The sequence below is a fragment of the Biomphalaria glabrata genome, chromosome 6 (assembly GCF_947242115.1).
Source record: "Biomphalaria glabrata chromosome 6, xgBioGlab47.1, whole genome shotgun sequence".
Taxonomy (NCBI): domain Eukaryota; kingdom Metazoa; phylum Mollusca; class Gastropoda; family Planorbidae; genus Biomphalaria; species Biomphalaria glabrata.
Window position 1 is genome coordinate 29,681,958 of NC_074716.1, and position 24,879 is coordinate 29,706,836.

General features: G+C 37.7%; 1 protein-coding gene across 3 annotated transcripts in view; it reads left to right on the forward strand.

Moving 5' to 3' along the window:
- LOC106077633 (single-minded homolog 1-like) overlaps nucleotides 1–19,248 on the forward strand; it is a 98,341-nt gene extending 79,093 nt beyond the window's left edge. For 2 of the 3 annotated variants that reach the window (XM_013238380.2, XM_013238373.2), the window contains exons 9-12: nucleotides 2,586–2,785; nucleotides 5,671–5,777; nucleotides 8,537–8,684; nucleotides 11,755–19,248. In XM_013238380.2, the coding sequence (XP_013093834.2) occupies nucleotides 2,586–2,785; nucleotides 5,671–5,777; nucleotides 8,537–8,684; nucleotides 11,755–13,894 (2,595 nt within the window). In that variant the 3' untranslated portion in view covers nucleotides 13,895–19,248. The remainder of the gene's footprint in view (nucleotides 1–2,585; nucleotides 2,786–5,670; nucleotides 5,778–8,536; nucleotides 8,685–11,754) is intronic. The other variant, XR_008778530.1, reaches the window with a different exon arrangement.
- The last annotated feature ends 5,631 nt before the right edge of the window (nucleotides 19,249–24,879 follow it).

Consider the following 24,879-nt stretch of genomic DNA (forward strand, 5'->3'; position numbering starts at 1 on the left):
AGGTAGGTGCTGTTTTACTATTACATACCAAGTATTAGAGTTTAGAAAAAACCTAGGTTTGTTTCTTGTGCAACGCTATTAGCTAACACCTCATATCATCTCTCCATTAGTATATTTAGATCTATAATCTAATTCTAGTCTAGATATATATATATATATATATATATATATATATATATATATAAATCGAATAGATCTAGTAATAGTATAGATTCTATCTTGAGACTAGATTGCCGAGTCTAGCCTATGCTATGCCTATAGTCAGTTTTTATTAGAAAAAAGTCTAGATATTAATAAAGACTAAATGTTTTTTAATTATTAGATTATTAGATATAGACATAAGACATAGATCTAATAGTACTGTAATACGTTTACTATACTCTATACTTAATCTACTAAACTAGAGATTTATCCATAGATCTATCTATAATCTTGTCAATCTAGATCTATACAATATTCATTATAATACTTCTACTTATAATGACTTATTTAATAAGTTAGTACTTAGACTTAGATCTATTATAGTTTATTAATAGATTTACTTTTCAATGCCTAGACCAAATAATAAAATTGTGAATGATGTCTATAATGACTGATTATTTTTTTTTTTTATAATAATGGTCCTACTAAATCTAGGTCTAGACTCTACTTAAATCTAATCTAAAATAATGACTGTCTAAGACTCTAGATGATTGAGAAGTTCACATAGAGGTGTTTTTAATAATACAGCATGTCGGCTGAAAGTATATAAAGTGCTTTTTTTTTGTAAAAATAAAAAAGAGGCTCCAGTACTCATTGATAGATTGCCTAACTTTCAACTAATAATAAATTAACAATTAACGTTGAATTACAAGAAAAGTAATCATTTTTCCCGACATTGAAAAAAGGTGCCGGTACCCCGTACCGGTGCGTACCGTCACAAAAATATATGTATATCTCAATCTTCTTTCATTTATTTTTTTTGCGGGGTTATTTCTACTTAATACATTGATAACGGATCGATTTAAATAGGGCCTAAGTATACAAGCAGGATTTCAAGCATTGGATAAATTTATTTTTTAAGTTTTATGGAAGAGGCAATATATTAGTTGTTTGAAGTTTGTAACTTCTTAAATTCAGGCTAAAAATATCGAAGCCTACATTTTTACACTCATTTCTAAATAGTCAGAAAAGATGGACTGACTCATAGTGTAGCTTGTGTACATCTGCAAAAACACAAACTCAGTTAGACTTTCAAAACTATTAAAAGAAAAACTTAGTGATTATTTTTACTGTATAATTCTATTATTATTCCTTTTTAGAATTAGGATATAAACAAAAATTTGCCATATGACTTTATCTAACAGAAAAAAAAAATTAAACTTACATCTATTTATGCGGTTATTTATAGTTACCTAGTAATATAAAATATATTGAACTAACACGTACATTCATCATAATGCAGCCATGCGATTTTTCGTTTATAAACATAGCATTATTTAGGACCAATATGTTACTAAGGCTGCTTGGAGAAATCAGGTATACCCATTAGGAGAAAAACGACCCCTTTACTCAAGAAAAATTTAAGAAACTAGAACAGACACAAAATAAACAGTGACATTCATAACAAAATAATATTCAAATTGATTAGAGTAACACCTTTTTAAGTAATTCTTTAAAGTTTAAAATCACTACAATTTTTTTAACAATTACTTTGTGTATTAAATTGTGTATCGGAAAATGCCGGGTACATGAAATAAGCTAGTCCTAAAAAAACAACACAGATCATGGGTAAAATACTCATAAAATAAATAAATAAAAAAAAGCGACTTCCGGCCCAATACTTTTTAATCAAAGAAACGAAACGGACTAGTCCAACAAACCCTATTAAAATTTGAACATACTGCCGGACGTAACATAACAAACTTCACAAGTTTGATTTTATTTGTTTCAATGATCCAATATTTGATACAATCAAACGAAACAAAAACATTACCGATCAATGCATTGTTGGGCTTAGCATCAATTAAACAATACTGGGATGTGTTTTGATATTGGTGATGTATATAATGCTTCATCAGGGCCGGTCATAGCTATTGCGGGGCCTTATGCAAAACAGATTGCGCGGGGCCTAGTCTGGGCGGGGATAGGCATACTGTCAAAGTTGAGATTTTGTATTAGAAAATACATTCGTCTTTGCAATAAATTTTTATTAAAGGAAAGCTGACAAGGCCGTTTATATTTTTATCGCGCGTTGGATCGGTCCTGAAAGATAGGGGGGGGGGGGGGAAAGAGAGGAAGCCCTGTGCTAATGGTTTATTAAGGAATTACACCTACAATTAGCGCGGGGCCTATGAAGGTGCGGGGCCCACTGCGGAGCATAGGTTGCAAATATCTGTGCGTAGTCCGCTTTGCTTCATCAATGTTATTTTACGTATTGAATTTTTTGGTGTTGTTACTTTGACATGTTTTTCTGTCCACAAACCAATAAGGAAAAGCGAGTTATTCATCTTGTTTTTGTTTTTTTTTTGTTCCTTTGATAAATATTTATGATTCATATTTAAAAAAAAACATACTTTAATAACTTACATTTATTTCTCCCTTAGGTAATTCATTGCAGTGGATATCTAAAGATCAAACAGTACACGATGGATATAGCGCCTTACGATGGGTGTTACCAGAATGTCGGACTAGTAGCCGTTGGTCACTCCTTACCTCCTTCGGCCATTACGGAGATCAAGATGTTTTCCAATATGTTTATGTTCAGAGCATCTCTGGATCTAAAACTCATTTTTCTAGATGCCAGGTTGGAACTATTGTAATAAATATTAGCTTCTAGATAGATCTAGTTCTCTTTAAATATAGAGATCTACTTTCTTTTAAAATATTTTTCAGCATATGGGGACCTTAAAATTATGAAACTGTTTTAGATGCAAATCTAGTTCCTTTCCAGATTGAGTTTTCAACATCTAATTTCCTTTCCAAATTGTGTTTTCAAAATTAAGTTCCTTACAAATTGTTTTTTCAAAATCTAGTTCTCTTTCAAATTGTGTTTGGAAGATCTAATTCCCTTCCAAATAGAGTTTTCAAAATCTAGTTCCTTTACTAATTGTGTTTTCAAAATCTAGTTCCTTTTCAAATTGTATTTTGAAGATCTAGTTCCCTTCCAAATAGAGTTTTCAAAATCTAATTCCCTGAAAAATACAGATCCGGTCTACTTGACAATGTATTGGCAGACCACTCATCTGTAGGGATCTCGTCAACTTGAAAATAGGATTCATTTCAACTAAAAATATAGATTTAGTTCCTTTGGAAATATAGATCTAGTTCCCTTGAAAACCCAAAAATTAGTTCCCGTGAAAAAAGTTCATTTGAAAACATACAATTAAGTTCTTTACTTGGCGTAAGTAGAAGAAGAGGAAAGCAAAAGAAACTGGTCACATTAGAATATCTATCTGCTAAGTGAATGCTCGTAAAGCAATAAAAGAGAGGTGTAGGGTCCAGCCAATGAAGCAGCATACGGTCAAAGGCTGTTAATGTTTATGCTGCCATCACAAAGGGACAAGCTCTAAATCCTTCTAAATCTAATATATAAAGCAGAATGTAAGGCGTAAGTATGTATGTATGTTCCTCATAGAAATCAAAACAGTTTGACCAATCTTGAGAAAACTTGGCATAAATGTTCCTTAGATCATGGCGGAGACTGTAGTGTATGTTTAATGTCCCCCTCCCACAACCGGGCAGGGGGAGGGGCTTATAATAAAAGAAAATACCTACATTTGTCTCTATTAATGAGCGAAACTCTTTTACAAATCGGGTAAACCCGTAGTCCGCGGGTCATACTCGGCTAGTACGCATAAAAAAAAAGGTCAAGTTTCCTATTTCAGACCTTGCGATCTCTGGCGCATATATGAAAAAAAAAATAATAATGACAAAGTAGCAGGCGAGCTAAATTGCACTATTGATAGTGTCTAACACACCACACTGTTGAGATTTGTTGTTATTGTATAGTGTCATGTTGTGATAGTGTAATTACAGGTGACTGTGTGTTTGTGGAGTTTTCCATTTCTACGTATTGCATCTCCCCTCTCGCAAGAAAATCTTTTGGTCCTCCGTAAAGCTTTAAATAATAACTCATTATCTGGTTCGCATGTTTTGTCCAGTCAAAACCAAAAGAATGGTGACCTCGATTGACCCACCCAAGGCGCCGCCCCATCACGTCTTGACCTGGCAAAGCCTCGTGTCCCAGGTTGACACAGTGCAGTGTCACAGTGTGTCACGGTGTCAACGCCTTTTTATCCACCAACAAATAAAACTTGGGGATTAGAAAGGATTAAAGTGCGCCTGCCTTTGGTGCTCCCTTTCATCGGACACTGGAGACCAGAAATGACCAACTGTCACCTGAATGATTCTCTTTTCAAACCAAATTTGTTTTGTGCAATACAAAGAACACATTCAGCAATAGTCAAGAGATGTTGAAGCAACAAATAGTTGATGTACATGTTGTAGACAGTCAAACAAAGAGAACTAAACTGGGCTAGAAACGAATCTCTCACGATTAATAATGTCCAAGAACACCAACAAGGGTATAACATAACTTGAAGTGGTAAAACTACTAGAATAATATGATTAGGATTAGTGTGGTAATAGTGTACATTGTGCTGTCTAAGTCCGATCCGCTTTTTAATGTGATACTATTAAAAAGTCCTTTTTTTAAACTACAAGTAAAATGAAGTTCGTATAAAAAATATAAAAAAATAAAAAAAAACAAAAAAACATTAAATCAGTATTTCAGTCAATGAATTAGATCATAACAGGCCATTGATACTTTTTTCCATTGTGACCTTGGATGCAAATTTTTCACCCTATGCGCGAATCTATGAATGAAGATTGTGTTGGCGATGGAGAAGTCTATGACCTTTTCTAAAAACTTACCTCCTCTGAAGTTTTTCATTTAAAAGTGGTCTATTTTTTATGAATAGATAAATTAAAAAATTAAATGGTTCACTTTCGGGAAAGCAAAAAAAAAGTAGCAATTGCATCAGAACTTTGAAAGGTCTAAAATATAATGATGTCGGATTTTTCTTTTCTTTTCTAGTTTCTGAGATCTAAACGGGACGGACGGACGGACCACATGAAACTAATAGCGGTTATTCCCAAAAAATAGAAAAAGATACTCCAGATGCTTAAGGTCTTAAAAAAAAGCAACACGAATTCACGTGACTGATTGATCAAACAAATTCTTGTTTGCTTCTCTTATACAATACAAGTATATGACTGATTGAGGATATACATGTTTTTATTTCTGCTATCATAATAGATAGTAACTGAATCGAGGCGTTGGTTGTAGGCTTCAGTGGGTTCGAATCCTTTTGTGACTTACTTTTTTTTTTACACCTTTTTAAAAGCAAACAAGAGAAGACTACAGAAAGTCTGACATTCAGACAATATAGTTTTATCAAATCAATAAAGGACCTAGATACTTGGTTGCGTTGAAATAGTAAAATCCTCTCTCTCTCTAGAACACTATCTGTTTCGTTCAATTCGTTTTTTTTCAAACTCCAATCTATCATTTGGTATTAGGTAGCCATCATCACAATGATCAGTTTAATCGTTTGCTTGTGTGTGTGTGTGTGTGTGAGGGAATCGAAAGATTAGTGTTGACCCCCCTCTGATTGCCTTTCATCACAGGGTTGCGGCGCTGACGGGTTACGAGCCCCAGGATCTGATCGAGAAGACGCTTTACCACTACATCCACGCCTGTGATATCCTCCATATGAGATACGCCCATCACACACGTGAGTACCTGTCACCGTCAGCACGTTCTCATGCGTGAGCTATGTACGCATGCCATGATCTCTCTGCCTCCGTCCATTCCCTCCCACCTTTCTAACATACGCTCTCTCTCTCTCTCTCGCAATCTATTATACATCTCTCTGTCTCATACACACTCTCTCTCTCTCGCAATCTATTATACATCTCTCTGTCTCATACACACTCTCTCTCTCTCTCTCTCTCTCTCACTCTCTCTCAGCTCTATCTCGCAATCAATCATACCTTTCTTTGTCTCATACACTCTCTCTCTCTCACACGTTCTCTCTCTCTCTCTCGCAATCTATCATACCTCTCTCTGTCTCATACACTCTCACTCTCTCACACACTCTCTCTCACCTCTTCTCTATCTCACTTCTTCTCTCTCTCTCTCTCTCGCAATCTATCATACCTATCTTGATCTCATACACTCTCTCTCACTCTCTTTCTTAAACTCTCTTTTTCCAGTCTCTCTTTCATCCTCTATCTCTCGCAATATATCATAAATCTCACCCTCTCTCTCATGCACTCTCTCTCTCTTACAGTTTCTCACTCTCTCTCACTCCTTGTGTGTCATCATTTAATACTTTTATGAGTCCTGAAATATCTCTTGACAACTATTTTATCCCTCCTTATACAATCATAACTGTCACAAACTGTCTCACTAAAAAATGATATAACAACAACCCAAACAGAACATCGCCCATGACAATCTCTTGGCTAGAGTAAAAACCTCAGTAGGCCTACGTCTGGCGGGAAGTCCTAGACCAAGACACAACTTGCTGGACATGTGAGCCAACAGCCGCGGTCCCATCCTAGCGTTTATCACAAACACTGTGGTCACTCCCGGTCAGATTTGCATACCGTCACGTGACACTAATGATTTGAACCGGCACTTGAGCCCGAGCGTTGACCTTCACCAGAGAAATGTGTTTGCTCTGGTCAGCGATTGACCAGCCAATGCGAAGTGAAGCGGCCGGTCACTGTATTTCATACAATATTTACTCTGTGATAGCAGTAGAAGTATTTTTTTTTATTTCCTTGATAGTCCCCAGAACAGTTGCCTCTGTATAGGAGACAGTTTGTATTCAATTTTTGGACAAATTAAATATAAAGACATAGAAATGTGAACATTTTTGGTATGTAGGTGAAATTTTGGAGAAATTAGACGACTACATAGAAGTATCTTAAGAAAGGATGATTATTGAAGATTTTCACGAAAAGCTGAACAATGTCAAGGACGCTAAATTTTATTTTATTGTTGCCAACTAAAAAATATTAAGCTATAATTTGAACATTACCTCCAAGCGTGGCCGTTGACCTTATTCCCACTAGCTAGTACCCGTTTCTTTTTCAACAAGATTTATGTCACAGATTGTCTAATGCTCCTCCGTATTGAGATTATTTTGTACAACAAACGGAAAAGAACATTTTATTTTGTAGGGTAAAATCTATTATATACCTTTTAAAAAACAAAGTTCACCATTTTTTGTGTGTGTGTATACTAGATACATCAAAAAGCGAGCTGTTTATCGCCTTGTATGAACTGTCCAATACACCGTTGATCTGTCATAGGAAAATGTCCAATACACCGTTGATCTGTCATAGGAAAATGTCCAATACACCGTTGATCTGTCATAGGAAAATGTCCAATACACCGTTGATCTGTCATAGGAAAATGTCCAATACACCGTTGATCTGTCATAGGAAAATGTCCAATACACCGTTGATCTGTCATAGGAAAATGTCCAATACACCGTTGATCTGTCATAGGAAAATATTTTACTTTTGGCAGGAAAACGCTCGAACAAAACATATGGCCAGGAGTCCGTCCGTATCTCTAAGAAAAGAGGGCTTTTAAATTAGGAAATGTACATCTGTAATACTAAATTCCTTATCCTGGGAAGGGTGAGGGTTCTTTTACATAGAGATAAAGTGACGTCTGCAAGAGGTCCACTGTCTAAACAGTACTTGTCACTTATAAACAATGGTAAAGATTAAGATTTATGAGACTGAATCTGGAATAAAGTGTTGCACTGACTTAAATGGTACTTCCCATAAATTGTGGAAATTAAAGTTGGTAGCTTCGCTGACTAATTAATGCTCTCGTAGTTCGTCGACCATTGTAAGCTCTGCAAATACTAAATAGCAAAACATTGTCCAATATGTCAACAAAACAAAATAAGAGCCTCTAACACTAAATAAATGAGAAACTATTGATGTAATTAGGATAATATTGAATCTTTTCCAAAGGAAAAGTCACTATTCCATTTGTAACGTGTAAAAAAAAAAACAATAAAATTTATATATTCAAATACAGCATTTGTAAGAACAAAGTAAACATTAAAACATAGCTAAATATCTTTTTACCTGTAACTATATTGTACAGATCTATATATAATTATACTAGAAAATTGTGTAGTTTTGGTCATGTTTGTGGAACTTCAAGTCAGTAAAGTATCCATCGGTGGCCTGAAATAAAGCGTAGCGCGTACCAAACACCTTTAGAGCTCGGAGAATTATTATAACTGGGTCACTTTCATTGAACAGTAAGGGTCATGGCGTTAATTTTGTTTTTCAATTTTCGGATAATCAATCGATCGATCAATCATTCATTCAATCGATCAATCAATCAATGGGAACTTTTAGGGCTAATTTTTGTGTAAATTAAATGACATTTTTGAAGATCACCAAATTGAAAGTGACTAGTGATGCTAATGGGTTGTCTTACGTTTTTTCTTTTCAGTGTTGCTCAAAGGTCAGGTGACCACCAGGTATTATCGCTTCATGGCCAAAGACGGGGGCTGGGTTTGGATGCAGAGCTACGCCACCATTGTCCACAACAGTCGGTCAAGCCGACCGCACTGCATCGTCAGCGTCAATTACGTCTTGAGGTGAGTTCCATACCCAAATACCCGAATACACGTGCCTCGTGTAGAGATAAGGATTTATGAGACTGAGTCTGGAATAAAGTGTTGCACTGACTTAAATGGTACTTCCCATGTATTGTGGAAATTAAAGTTGGTTGCTTCGCTGACTAATGAATCTTATCTTATATATTACAGACGTTAGTTCAAAAAAAGAAGATGATTACGTCCTACGCGTCATGTATTTAGTCATGCATATTAACCAATGACTTAAATTCTGCCAAGTCACTGGTTTTCCTGGCTCGCTCAGGCATACCCATTCCATGCTCTAATAACACCAGGGAAGAAGGAGTATTTGTACAAATTCGTTCTAGCATATGGAACGAGGAATGTGCCTTTATCTTTGTGTCTTTCTGAGTATACGTCTACTATTGTCAACTCTACAAATACAAAATAGGAAAACAATGTCAACAGAACAAACTAAGAGCCTGTACCACTAAGTAAATGAGTTCTGACTGGCTATGGTGCTTATAAAACATGTTCTCGATATTTGTTGTATAAAACAAGCTAACCCTAACCCTAACCCTAAAACAAGCTAACCCTAACCCTAAAAGTTAATACTAAGATGAGAAGCCACTTTAATTGAGAGCAGATTTATTTCACATTGGTCTGTTTGTTTTTATCATTAAGTTAAATCCGTTTCTGTATCTGTAAGTATTTTTTTAGCAGAATCTATCTATCTATCTATCTATCTATCTATCTATCTATCTATCTATCTATCTATCTATCTATCTATCTATCTATCTATCTATCTATCTATCTATCTATCTATCTATCTATCTATCTATCTATCTATCTATCTATCTATCTATCTCTCTCTCTATATATATATCGATATCTATTTCTATCTATATATATATACACATCTAGTTCAATCGTTCTCCAAATATTGGAGGGGAAAAAAAGGCGCCTCTAAAATCTAAAGGAATGGATCTCCTTTCACATTGGTAAGCTTAAGTTAAAAAAGTCTCACCAATTTTTTCACACATCTATCCTCATAAATAAATATTTCAATAAGATATGAAGCTGTGGATACCAATGTTTCTGACAAGCTGGATCCGAATAAAGCCACTGGATTGGGCTCATGGAGTTTGATGCGCTGAGATTGGACGCTATAGAACGTTTCTCTCTCGTTCACACGTGACGCTATTTCTTGGAACCAAAATGAGACTAAAGAAAATGTGTTTAAACTCCAGGGAAAAGCAATGCTCAATTTTCTCTTTCCATAGCACAGACACAGAGTCGACAAATACCACCAAATACCATCAATTCAATCAGGGTGACCACAAAGAAAAACGAACATTTTCCCCCCATATCTCTGTGACTAAAGCATCTTAAGGTCTTCATTCTCTCAAACACCTCCTTCATACCCTTCCCCCACTGTACTTTGACACCCTCCCCCTCCTTTATGCTTTCATTCTTTCTAATGTTTTTATTACATCCAATTACATAGGGGGTCCTAGTTGTTTTGTAATTCATTAAGGCAGATTCGAATGGACTTCCTGCGTACAAATACCCCCACAATCCTCCGCGAGCCTCCATTTTATCTGTAGGGAATCTCGTGAAATCTCGCGAGATGGTGTAACTTTACATGTCCGATGTTTGCCTTCGTGCTTGTCAGCAGCTTGTCTTGAATATTTCCTCAAAACTTTTGGAAATAAAAAAAATTATAATAAAAAAAGGGGCGGGGCTGTGTTGTTTTGGGAGCGAGCGGTGCTTCCCGGTTCTCCGCGACTCAACGTGAAAAGAAAATTCCGAATAATAGCGTGTCATTATGACCATCGCTGACGCATGGGTACTGGACGTTGGATAAAGTAACAGAATACACAAGGCGTAATCAGAGGACTCAATTCAATTTGTGATCCATCTGAAAGTGATGGTATCCATTACTCTACACAAAGATGCTTTGAACTAAAACCTTTTTTTTCCTCTCTTGTTATTTCTTCAATGTTCTGAAGGTCTTGGAGAGATGTTCTTCAACATCGTCATCATATCATTGTTAGAGAAAATAGTGTTGATAAATTCTAAAAAATTCAATATACATGAGCGTTACACTTCAATTTGTAGCGGGGGATGTCGCGATCTTATGTAGTAGACGGTCTGGGGCATTGTGAGAGTACTGACGAATGGTATGAGTTACTTTATTATGAACCTTCAATTTGTTCACCCCTTCAGTTTCATAATTTAGGCCATATCTCTGAGGGCTCTTTGATTGGTTGGATATATCTCTCAGGGCTCTTTGATTGGTTGGATATATCTTTCAGGGCTCTTTGATTGGTTATATATATCTCTCGGGGCTCTTTGATTGGTTGGATATATCTCTCGGGGCTCTTTGATTGGTTGGATATATCTCTCAGGCCTCTTTGATTGGTTGGATATATCTCTCAGGGCTCTTTGATTGGTTGGATATATTTCTCAGGGCTCTTTGATTGGTTGGATATATCTTTCAGGGCTCTTTGATTGGTTGGATATATCTTTCAGGGCTCTTTGATTGGTTATATATATCTCTCGGGGCTCTTTGATTGGTTGGATATATCTCTCGGGGCTCTTTGATTGGTTGTATATATCTCTCAGGGCTCTTTGATTGGTTGGATATATCTCTCAGGGCTCTTTGATTGGTTGGATATATCTCTCGGGGCTCTTTGATTGGTTGGATATATCTCTCGGTTCTCTTTTATTGATTTAATATATACCCCTCAGGTCTCTTTGATTAGTTGGATATATCTGTCAGGGCTCTGATTGGTTAGATATATATGGTCGCCAAACTAGTTTCGTCCCATTATTTTATTATTATCATTTTTGCTTATTATTAATTTTTTCTCCACGTCTAGATTTTATATTTCTAAAAATAGTATTTTAACGCTCTAATTTTATTTTGTATTTTTATTGTTCACTACTCCAGATACTCTCTATTATGTTGATGTGTTTATATTTTGATTCTCTATGATTTATCAAATTTTCTATTTTCTAAGTATTTGTATTATAATGATGTTATGCTTAACTATAACTTTCTTTATTTTTTAAATGTTTCCTTCAGTGAGGTGCTTAACAAAGATGTCCAGATTCAGATAGAACAGACCATGTCAGCCAAGGAACTATCGCCTTACTCGGCCATGAAGAGTGGCAATAGCAGCACCTCCACGGCAAGCAGCTCCACGGCAACTAGCTCAGGGGCATCCGGGGGCAAGAGCAGACCGGCCAGAAATAAATCTCGTCGATCTCCTTACCCCCAAATGGCTGCCGAGACCCCCGAGTACTCCACTGAATTTTCTGTGGAAAAGACCCCGATGGATTACCCAGCTCCGGAGGTACCTTCCGTCCCTATCCAGCCGTATCCAAACATGATGTATCCTCCAACACCGGAAGCTATGGGTGTGGACCGGTACAGCGCTCTATATTCTACGCCGTATCCACATCCAGGTATGACCATGTACCGAGATGCGGCATGTGTTTACTCGCCCTATCAACCTTCAGCCCACCAGAGATACTTAGAGAACCACAGCCCTTACCGGTCCTACGAGGAGCGTTATTACCCTGCCCGAGATCCAGCGGCGTATCCGGGCTATCTTTCGTCCAACGCTGCCATTCAAAGTGCAGCAGCGGCCACAACTTCTAGACTCACCCACTTGTCAGACTCGTGCCAAGATCCGAACCAAAACGGTCTGGCACACACCCACTCACAGTATGATTTTAGAACCGCCCCCAGTATGGACATGGGAGGGGTGTCCTCGTCTGCTTTAGGAAGTGGGATCGTTAACTGCCCGCGTAGCAGCTCCAGTGACGCCCACTCCTACAACACCTCGCACTACCCAGCTCCCTTCAGCAACAGGTCAGAGTCTTCCGCCTCTGAGGTAGATGTCGGGAGCGAAGAGTTCACGGAAAAACAGCGTCATCAGCACCAGAAGCATCACCAGAAGCACCACCAGAAGCACCACTATTCTTCTAAATCCCAGCATTCACTCAATCAATTGTCAGACGTTTCGAACGGCAACAGCACAATCAGTGGTGCTAATAGCGGAGGCAGTGGAGTTAATACCTATGATATGACTTCTAACGGAAGCATAAAAGAAGACACGCTTGTCAAAACTTCAGCAGAGGTAACCGGGTCAAGGACAGTATCCACAGTCTCTCCCCCGCACAGGGAATCTTGCATACCCCAATCCGTCATCCGCCGTCACTCTAATGCTACCTCTACCTACAACTCTACGGAGAGGACGTTTACCTCTTCCCCAGATTACAGCGCCAAAAACAACAGCAGCAATGCCAACAGTAGCAGCTCCTCAAGCACTTCGTCAGTCCCACTGTCCAACACATTGTCTTTTGTTCAGCACGCGCCTTCCTCTAGCGCGGAATCTTCCTCATCCACATCGTCTTCCTCGTCCATATCATCCACTACAACGTCCTCGATTCCGTCTTCGGCAACAGTGCATCATCATCACCACCACCATCAACAGCACGGCGGAGGTCAGCTTTCAGGTCACCACACTGGACAGCACCTCCAGCCGCATCACAACACAAGCGGCCAGGACAAGACGCCCATGCCCGGCGACCTCTTGCCGCTGACCACACCTCTAACCCACAGCATGGACATGCCCATGGCTGGCAGCGCCGCCTCGTCCAACGGCGATGCTCTGACTTCGGGCGGGCTCGCCAACGGTAAGACCTACGACATGTCCTCGCCGGATGTCAGCACAACGAAGCACTACTTTGACATGTCCTCCATGAACCCAAGCAAAATGTACGACATGTCAATGTCTTCGTCCGTCGGCAAACTCTACGATACCACCTCGTCCGTCGGCAAACTCTACGATACCACCTCGTCGGCGTCCAACAAACTCTACGAGATGTCCGCCGCCCACCACACGGCTAAGAACCTCTACGAGATCTCCTCTCCCGACAGTGTGACTTCCAAAAAACTTTACGACATATCCACCACCGCCAACAAGTATTACGACATGCGGATGATGCACGACAAGGCTATGTCCGCTTCCGTCGCCGACTACAACAGCTGCTTCAAAGGCGCTTGCAGCTATGACAACTACACGCAGGGTTCAATGTATCAAACAACGGCCCTGCAGACCCAACGTCCGTATACTGGCATCCCACAAGCCGGATACACCAGTGTCATTGTTGACCCACAGCAGTATCATGTTGCTAATGGCTACGCTGTACACTAACTAGTTGTAAACAGTAGAACAATTTCAAACAATCTTACACATAAGACTGGATTGTAATAAGATTATTGTGTTTACTGTGATGGCAGTAGGTCCAATTCTTTTACCTACAAATAAAATATTATTGAGATTTTCAAAAATCAAATATTAACATACTGGAGAAATTATTATATTTTTTGTTTTGAGCAAATGTATGTTAGACAATATTTATTCAAATATTGAATGCGTTATATAATCTAATTTATGTATATTGAAATTAATGCTATGGAAGGGTGTGTAAACGTTTCTTTGACAAGCCGCGCCCCAATCGTAGCAATGTACTTGAGTAGATATAAGCATTTTTGGAGTCTGATTTCATAGTAGTGGTCGTTCTCAGCTTATTGTCCATGAGCCAGTAGGCATCTTCTTAAATGTGAGCCCTTTACAAGCATGAACTTTGGATCAATGTATTGACTGTACCACGTAATACCATTATTCAAAGATTGAGAGCCATTTCATCGTTTATGCTTTTAGTTCATTATTAGGAGAGAGAAAATCCTGTATAATGAATTTTTAGATTATATACATAGTGCAACAACAATGGATGGTAATTTTTTATCTTCCTTAAAATCAATATCTTGTAACTACTTTGAAGTACATTACAATCATATAAGACGTCTGTAATAGGACGTTACAGGTGGAGGCGTATCACTTCTGTAAAGTATTCTTTCTAATCAGTATTTGATGACGTAATACACAACACCATCCCCCACTACAATGCTGCAATCAATCTGAGACTTCTAGTTGAGTCTACTGAGTACATGTGCAATAGGATCTTAGTTCGTATCCTTCTACTCTCTGTATATACATAGATTTCTATTAGTTCTATAATCATGGTAAGAATGGACACTTTAGGCAATTCATTGTTACACTCTCTGGTTAGAGATAGCGTGAGAAACTGAACACAAAAACATATACTCAGCTGCGTGGCTAGGGTAGGGGGGGGGGGGAGGGGGAGAATTAGGAAATCCCCCAAATGAGTGTTAATTTAATGTTACGCAAAATGCAGGGGCTCCCAAAGAGGTCAAGCCCCCTCCCCCCCGGGTCCCCAAACAATGGAATATTCTTAGGTAGGACGCCCCTGCAATTACGTGTACTTATGAAAAGTACCTCTGACCAAGATAACGTTTTCTTGTAGGAAATACCAAGAGACACTAAATAGGTTGAAGGTTTACAGTAAGCAGATGTTCAATATATTCTATCAACAATTTTCAAAAGATGACAGTCTTGTACCAGAGATCTCACAGACACTGTGTCCCGTTTTTGTTATTCTTCTTATTATTATCATCAATATTATTATTAGGCTTATTAGTTTCGTAGGAGAGACATCTACTTCTAGGTAAAGTTAATAATAAGGCTTATCTTCAAGTCTAAAGATCTAAGATCTAAGTTCTAGCTTCGACCTACTTAGTTTGCCATTCTCCGCGCAGACAGAAGTAAAGTTTAAAAAAAAGGGGGGAGGGAGAAAATCCTAGATCCACCCAGCCTGTGTTAGTCTAATTTCCTATATTCCAAACCAGAGGGCCGTACATAGAAGCATAGGAAGGACTGAGAGACTCAGCAGTTACAGTAAAATTGTTTCAAGTAGATTATAGACAAAACTCTGAATTCGACTTTCCCCCCCCCCCCCCCTAGATTACAAATAATCTCGTGTGCTAAAAGAAAAGGTTAGTATATTACGTAACGCCAATAAATCACCTTTTTACCCCACCCTTAACCCCCTTGAAATAAATCGTAACAAAACTCAATACCCCTCCCCCTTCCCTCCCGGTAGAGTAACATAATAAAAAAAAATTCGAATTTTACAAAAAAACTTATTTATTAATTATATTTTCCCAAATGACATGTTTCATCATAGTAGCGATGGAAATCATGAAAAAAGTATCCGTCTCTTTCCCGCGCTTTCATCTTATTCTCTGAATTTTCAAGACGATCATAATAACATTCACTCGCCTCTCTCCATTCCTCCTCATCGCCATCAGAAAGAAGGACCTCATTTCTTCGCTTTGTTATCAGTCGCTTTGGTCTCAGCTTAGTAGTAGTGCCGAGGTTCTTTAGTCGTTACGTAATAGCCAACATTTTCATAAGGATGAGTAATTCGAGTTGGACTTATGGTGTACCCTGAATGTCTTGCTGAATGGTGTACCCTGAATGTCTTGCTGAATGGTGTACCCTGAATGTCTTGCTGAATGGTGTACCCTGAATGTCTTGCTGAATGGTGTACCCTGAATGTCTTGCTGAATGGTGTGCTCTGAATGTCTTGCTGAATGGTGTGCTCTGAAGGTCTTGCTGAATGATGTGCTCTGAATAGTTTCTTGATAAATAAATGGCACGCTATTGTTCTCTTAATATCGTTAATTTATTTTACGGGTTTGTGCGCATAGTTCTTTCCTCCAATAAATCTGCAGACGGGACTTATTTAATTTGTCACACGCAACACAGAGAAAAAAACAACAACATTAGCTGCCAAGTGGTCCGTTACGAAGCTTCTCACTGATAGAAAACATGGAATTGTTTGTTTTTATTTGTTAGAGAAACAGACTATATCGTGGTAAGAACTAGATTATCTTTCTAAATATTGACTAGAACTAAAACACACTTTGTTTTTGATTGAACAATAATCAATTTCCAACTATACAGTCTAATAGGTCGATGTATTTTATAATGTTCTTTAAAATAGGTGTACTATTATGTGCAATAGTCACTGAAGCTTATATGCACATTTTGTAGCAGATATATACTTGAATGTGTATTTAATTGTTTTAGTGAATTCCAAAATATGTAATTAAACAAGAAAAAAATAATATAAAGTCAAATCCTGTATTAATTTGTACATAAAATGAGTATGTTTTATGAAAGTTATATCAACAATGTGTATAAACCTGTATTGGAAATAACGTGAGTGTTGTTTAGCAGGCAATCTGTGTTGTGTGTGTTTCAGTATGGTAATGTAGGCATGGAATAAAAAGAAATATTCTTTGAAATACAGTGTTGAAAATAATTAGGGAAAAGAACGAATGTATTCCTTGGAGAAAAGGAAGTAGGCCTACATTTTCTATTAATAGTTTGAACGTTGTAAACGTATGTGACATATTTAGGTCAGTGCGTGTGCGAAACTAAATCTTCACGTGTGGTTTACATCACCTTCACGTGTGGTTCAGAACACATTCACCAGTTTATTACATCACCTTCACGTGTGGTTCAGAACACATTCACCAGTTTATTACATCACCTTCACGTGTGGTTCAGAACACATTCACCAGTTTATTACATCACCTTCACGTGTGGTTATAAAACAAACAAAAGTTAGTCCAGGGTCACAACTGAAGCAGTTTCTCAACCTCCTACTCAACATTGTTATGTAAAATAAAAAAAAATGAGACGCAATGGCTGAGTGGTCAAGCGATTGGCTTCCGAACCGAGGGGTCCCAGGTTCGAACCCTGTTGAAAACTGGGATTTTCAATTTCGGGATTTTCATTGCGCTTCTGAGTTTACCCAGTTCTAATGTGTACCTGACATTGGTTAGGGAAAAGTTAATGTGGTTGGTCGTTGTGCTGGCCACATGACACCCTGCTCCAATGTGTACCTGACATTGGTTAGGGAACAGTAAAGGAGGTTGGTCGTTGTGCTGGCCACATGACACCCTGCTCTAATGTGTACCTGACATTGATTAGGGAACAGTAAAGGCGGTTGGTCGTTGTGCTGGCCACATGACACCCTGCTCTAATGTGTACCTGACATTGGTTAGGGAACAGTAAAGGCGGTTGGTCGTTGTGCTGGCCACATGACACCCTGCTCTAATGTGTACCTGACATTGGTTAGGGAACAGTAAAGGCGGTTGGTCGTTGTGCTGGCCACATGACACCCTGCTCTAATGTGTACCTGACATTGGTTAGGGAAAAGTTAATGTGGTTGGTCGTTGTGCTTGCGACATGTCATCCTCGTTAACCGTGGGCCACAGAAACAGATGATCTTTACATCCTTCTCCCCATAGATCGTAAGGTCTGAAAGGGGAACTTTACTTTTTAAAAGAAAAAATAGAAAGAATAGAGAATACAGGTATTTAAGAAACTCTATGTATAGAACAGATGCTGTAAAGGTTATTTGTGTCTCTGTGGTCCAACGTTAACGAGGGGTCACAACGACCAACCCCCTCAACGTTTCTCCAAATGTCGGGTACTCATTGGAGCTGGGTGAACTCAGAGGCGCCTAAAAGATCCCGAAATTAAAAAATTCCAGTCTTCATCAAGATTTGAACCCGGGACGCTGGGTGGAAGCGAAGCGCATTACCAATTATCCACTGCATGTCCCCCACTACTCTTTTACAAAGGATTCTCACAAACAAACCAATGCGCAATTTCATTTGTCAATATCAGGAGTAAAATGAAATATTTTGAGTGTGACATTGTCACTTCTTGTTGTTGTTAAAGAAACATCTTTACTAATTATTTTATAAGATTTAATTTAAACTAATTCACAAAATTAAAATAAATGATGTAAATATATTGAAAAATGATGAAGCCCGTTTCTCCTCAAGGCACACAATTAGTAGCGCATCTACAAGACACACTCTTGACACTAGAGTCGCCTATGTGCATCTACAAGACACACTCTTGACACTAGAGTTGCCTATGTGCATCTACAAGGTGTGCATCTACAAGACACACTCTTGACACTAGAGTTGCCTATGTGCATCTACAAGACACACTCTTGACACTAGAGTTGCCTATGTGCATCTTTGTGTTCACAACTTCAACGCGTTGACATGTTTGAATAAAGACTTTGAATGTAGATTAATTTTAGCAGATAATGTCAACGGATTCAACATATGTGACCTAATTAGTTGATATATAATTCCCAGATTCCCTGATTCTCAATAGTAAAGTTAAAAATGCATCTTTTGCCAAAGATCTGCTAACCCATAGTAAGACATAATCTTATGTTCCATTTCTTAAGACAACACTAAGTACAATTTCAGATCTAGCTTACAAGAACTGAAAGATGCTTCCTTTAGAGGTAAATTAGGTGTACGTACTTGTATATACATGCATGCGAATTTCTCATGAAAAATATTTGACAATTATAAATCCATAAAGTTCTTCGAGTTATATTTCAATATAACTATTTTTTAAAAACATTCTTAATTTACTGTATATTTCAAAAGATATCTTTTTAAGGTTGATTTTGGTGTATGTTGACTTGAAATAATTTAAACTAGTATATGTTTGAAATAAAATGTTTTTTGTGTGTTTGAATTTAACAATGATAATAATGCTAATGATAAAAATGCTAATGATAATAAAAATTCTAGTGTTGATGAATCGATAAACTGTATTTTTTAGTTTGTTATTTAAATTTTCTTTTTTCTGTTCTTCATTATTTGAACAGAAAATATAAAACACAAGCACTGACTGTCGTAAAATATAGAAACAACAAGTAAAGTACCCCTTTAGGATTTTACAATCTATAGGGCTAATATATGTAAGGGTCATCTGTTTCTATGACCGACGGTGAACGTGGCAAGCGAAACGACTTATCGCCTTTACTTTCCCCTACTAATGTCATGTAACTATTATAGTTGAGTGGACCCGAAATTCAAGCTCCCAGTCTTCACCGAGATTCGAATTCAAGACCTTTGGTTCGGAAACCAAGGGATTTACCACTCAGCAATCACCCCCCCCCTTCCCGACATAAGATACAATTATTTACTATTGTAGGCCTACACATAACAAAAGCTTATCTTCAGAAATGTATGAAAAAATATTTCAGGACTTGACTTATTTTGTTTTAAAAATAGACATGTACTTTTTGAGTAAAGAAAGCCCACGTGTTTTGAATCCACAGTGATGTTAGAATGTATCTTCAAACTCTAGTCCTTTGAATCAACAAGTACAAAGTCAAACTGAAGTCCTACCCCACTGTTTCCCCCTTTCCTTCCAGCAAATCTGTTGTTAATAAAATATAATTCTCTTTTGACTGATTCTAACCCTAAAGGAGCCTGCGGGTCTTTATCGCCAGCAATATTGTCCGCTCCCTGCATCCAGTCTGTTCAAGAGATATGGCGGTATAATTAGCAGACGATCTTCAAGAAACACGAAAAGGCCATCAGAGTTATCTTTTTTTGAAACGATCAAACTCGTCTGGGGCAGACGCGAGCGCCGTTAACCCGTTTATTCCGGGAGATCCCGACGACTTCCGGTTCGCCTCGCCCATCAAACATTCAATATGTCCTTTAGCACTTCGAATCTCAGACGTCACAGGAGTCAACCAATTTCCCGCCACTTTTTCGTCCATCTCATGCCCCCCTCTCCTATTATTTTTAAAACTCCTCCCCAACTCTCCCCATCTCTCTGTAACTGCATCCACTCGTTTTCCCCAGGGGGAGAAAATAAAAGCGTCAAGTTATCTTTTCTTTACAGTCAAATTGAGAATAAATTACAAAGGAAAAGAAGAGGAACGAAACATTGTAATGACTAAAGTAATTTGATAGAGTTTTATATAAAGAAAAAGTGGGATCTGCGAAAACTAAGTAAACCAAAATAGTTTTTAATTATTTGTTCCTGATGTGATGATTAAAAAAAAAAACAACCCAAGATGAAAAAAAAAAAATCAAAGAACAATCGAAAACATGTCAGAATAGACCTAATAGTTTATACAAATAGGCCGAGAAATTGTTCAGTCTAATTAATGATCTATAGAAGTAGGTCTGAATGAAAACTCCTGAAGGCAGAGGCGTGATGAGCTAAACGTGGGCCCGGGGCAAAAAAAAACTTTATGGGTCCCCCCCCCCCCCAATTTTTCATGAACATCACATAGAAAATAATAGGGCTTATAAAATAAAAAGTACTTAATAATAACATAATACAAATAACCTATAAATGGATAGCCTAACTAAAATATATCCAATAATTTTACTTTTTTTGGGCGCTACTCTGCGTGTGGCGCCCCACTGAGGGTGGCGCCCGGAGCCTCGTGCCCCCTTGCTCCCCCCCTCTTAATACGCCTATACCTGAAGGCAAGCATTTTTATAAGAAGTATTGATTTTCATTTGTCGCTAGGTTGAGGTATGACACAAGACCAGCGTCTCATGTTAATTTTTTACACCCACGAAGCAAAACAACATTTTTAGTTTATTTTACCAGAGCTCCTATGTCCAATGTCATTGAACTACAAAAAAAGATAGACTCATCAATTTAGACTAATTAAAGTTATAGAAGTCCAGAGTTGCCATGTTTCTTGATAACTGTCAATAAAAAACATTTAGACACTTTTATATTCGTCAAATCTTTTAACCGGACACTAGAGCATAACTTCTAATACAAAACAAAAAAAAAATTGGCAATAAATTTTCAAACATTTTCCAGGACACTGATTACAAAATTGAATTGTTGCGCAAAGTAAATCTAGCGGAATCAAAACGTCATCATTTAGGTCAGAGTCGGGCCTCAAGTAATGGAGATGAATGACTGCAGCTGTTGTCTTGAGTTTAATGTTCTCGCCATGTGTCTAGACTGTTCTAGAAACGTTGTGTTTTTTTTTGTGTTCATAATTTTTTCTCTAATTAAATGTTATAATAAAAAAAAAACAATAATAACATAGGAGCTAGGGGAGAACATGTGTGTGTGTGGGTGTGTGTTTGTGTGCGTGTGCGTATGTGTGTGTGGTGACAGAAACCTACTGATGAGAACCAATAACTAACCAAAATATTGTGTATATATATAGTCCAAGTTGTGCCTCCATTTTAAAATGTACATTACCTTAAGGGTCCTGCATCCTTTGGCCGATCCCAAAAGGCCTGTGACACTAGTACACAAGGATTGACGTTTTGGCCAGTATTATACCGTCCATTGCATCAATTGTTTAGCTCATACATTTGAATTTCAGTCAATTCAAATCCTTTTCAGAAAGTTCGATAGTTCAACATGACTAACTCAACATCTTATTATAAATACGAGCACTCATTCATTCAGGGTGAAATAGAACGAATTGAAATAAAATATCCAGATTGGGATTACTGTAAAGTCTTAGTTTATTTTTAGTTCTCTTTGGCTTTAATGTTTTATTTTTAGCTTTTCTAGAAGTTTATGGTGATGTCGACAATAATAGTGTCTCAAAACAAACTTGATGTCTTTTACGACCTTTTCTTAGTAACAGGGCTGCTGCTTCTAGTATTCTTAAATAACTGTTTCACTTGACATTGAGCCCAATAGTTATTTATTCTGAAAACAAACGTCAGTTGTAAGGCGAGTCCCCGTTATTGAAGGAGGCCAGGCTCTAAGAGAGGGTCTAGAAGGTCTAGTCACATTTTTACCAATCGAAATCGTCCACCTGTAAAATGATACAATTTAGACAATGCGGCTGCGGTGGGCCCCGCACTTTCATAAGCCCCGCGCTAATTCTAGGTGTAAATTATTAAATTAAACCATTCTATATATATAACAGGGTTCCAATGGCCTCCTGATTTTCCATGGCCTCATGGAAATCTCCTGTAATTGCAAAATATACGAAAAAGTCATGGAAATCTCCTGAAGTTATAAAAAATAACCTTAAAAATAGACAAAAAGTATCACTTGGAGTTGCCTTTCAATATGGTAAACGTCAATCCTAAGCAAAAAAAAAACAAAAAAAACAACAAAACAAACGGTAATGTCAGCTTCATTTAATATAAATTTAATACAAAGACGAATTTATTTTCTAATACAAAATCTTAATTTTTTATTATTACCCTTATCCCTACCCAGAATGGGCCCGCGCAATCCTTTTCGCATAGGGCCCCGCATTTGTTAAGGCCGGCCCTGATTTTAGGTTCTCACAGAGTAAATAGAAATCCGATAGAAATCCGATACTAGAATTTCTAATTTTCTAGGTTTCCCAGTAATGGTGGAGGCACAGTGTATTTATTTTAAAGACGTGACTATCAAATAAGGTAGTGCGTGCATACTTGAAGTGTCAATGTTTTATTATGCATTGACCTGCACTTAGTTTTTGCAAGTTATGAATTTACTAAGTAAATTGAAGTTCACTCAGATCTTGCCATCTTAAGGTTAGATGATGTCAAGGTCATCTGTTTCTGTTTCGGTTAACGAGCAGGGTGTCACGTGGCCAGCTCAACGACCAATGGCCTTGACTTTTCCTCAACTCAAGTCAGGTACCCATTAGAACCGGGTGGACAGAGAAGCCCTAAATATCTCGAAATTATAAACTCTAGTCTTCACCAGGATTGGAATCCGAGACCCCTCGGTTTGGAAGCCAAGCATTTTACCACTCAGTCACTCATCTCCATCCTCCCATGTTCAAAATATTCCCTCTCCCCCCCCCCGCCCCCCCCCCCCCTCCAAAAAAAAAATACAATCATCTCGAAATGACAAAGAAATGTCAGGATAACACACAGGCTTCTTTTATCCGGAAGTAAAAAAAAACTTGTAATTTTTGTTTCTGCATTCAATTGTCGTTTCCTAGTCTTCTTGTCTTACTTTTGTTAAGTTAAAATGACAGACGCCCGAGAAATTGGCCAACAAAGTCATTTTAAGTCTTTAGAACTCTTTCTGTGGATTGGAAAATAAATTGGGATATGCAAGTTATTAATTGTTATGTATTTTTAAAGAAGTATTTCTTAATCTACTACAATTGTTGGCTGGAACATTTTAGTGAAAGAATTTCAATTTTAATGGTCCACATTGTGTTTTTTTTTTTGTATATAGATAATTAAGACTTCGATCTTCACAAATTATTCTTATTACTAAGACTCTTCAAACTCCGAATCTTCGCTTTTTTAGCGGCCCCCGAAAGGGGAAAAGACGCTATTAGTTTTGTGCGGAATGTCTGTCCGTCTTTCCATCTGTCCGTCCTTCCGTCCGTCCCGTTTAAATCTCGTAAACTAGAAAAGATATTGAAAATCCGACATCATAATATTTTAGACCATTCAAAGTTCTGATGCAACGGCTACTTTTTTTCTTTTCTGAAAGCGAAAAATCTATTTTCTTAAATCACTTATGCAAGAAATTTTTTCATAAAAATATACTTTTACAACTATTCACTATTAATAGTAACAAACACTGGAGGCTCCTTAGCGGGGGAGGTAATGATTTACCATATTTTTAACACATTTATGCAAATGGTTTCAGATTTCTTGTCAATTTTTTTTTTTTACATTTGTATTGTTAAGTGAAGTAATGTCTGTTATACTAACTACTAAATTTACACAAAAGAATGTTTATTTTTTGTAATAGAAAAAATCTATTTAATATGCATATAAGTTGGACATAATTTAAAACAACAATTAGCAATTAGTTTTTCATATTATCGCGTGTACCGCAGCACTACATACAATTTACATAACACTGAACTATTGGAATTTTTTTTTTTTACGGGAAATTCATTTTTCTATATTCTTGAGAAATAAGAGATTGTCCCTTTACAAAACAATTAGAGCAATTATATATTCATTATAAGCACTGGCGGATCCAGGGGGGGGGGGGGTAGGGGCGATCGCCCCCCCCCACTCGGCCGAAGGGGGGGGGGGCGGACGAACTTTAGAATAAAATTCACACGATTTGTATTCGAATTTATTAATTATGTTAAAAATATATATTAATTATATATATTTCAACCTATTTTTAAATTATTTCGCCCCCCCCCCTTCTAGTATGTTGGCTGATTTGGTGGGGTCGGGAGGGGCGATGGTATCAATCCCGCCCCCCCCCCCAACACTTTCGAGTGGGGGGGCGGTCAAATTTATTTGTAGAAATCACAGCTTGCTAACAAAATCAATTAAATATCTATATCATTAAAACTTGTTATTGATATTTTAACCGATCTTTTTATTATGTCGTTCCCTGTTTGCCGATTTGGGGGGGGGGGGGGGGGGGGAGGGGGACGAATACCTCTACTGCCCTTCCCACCTAAAACCTTTGAGTGGGGGGGGGGCGGTCCGTTTTTATGGAGAAAT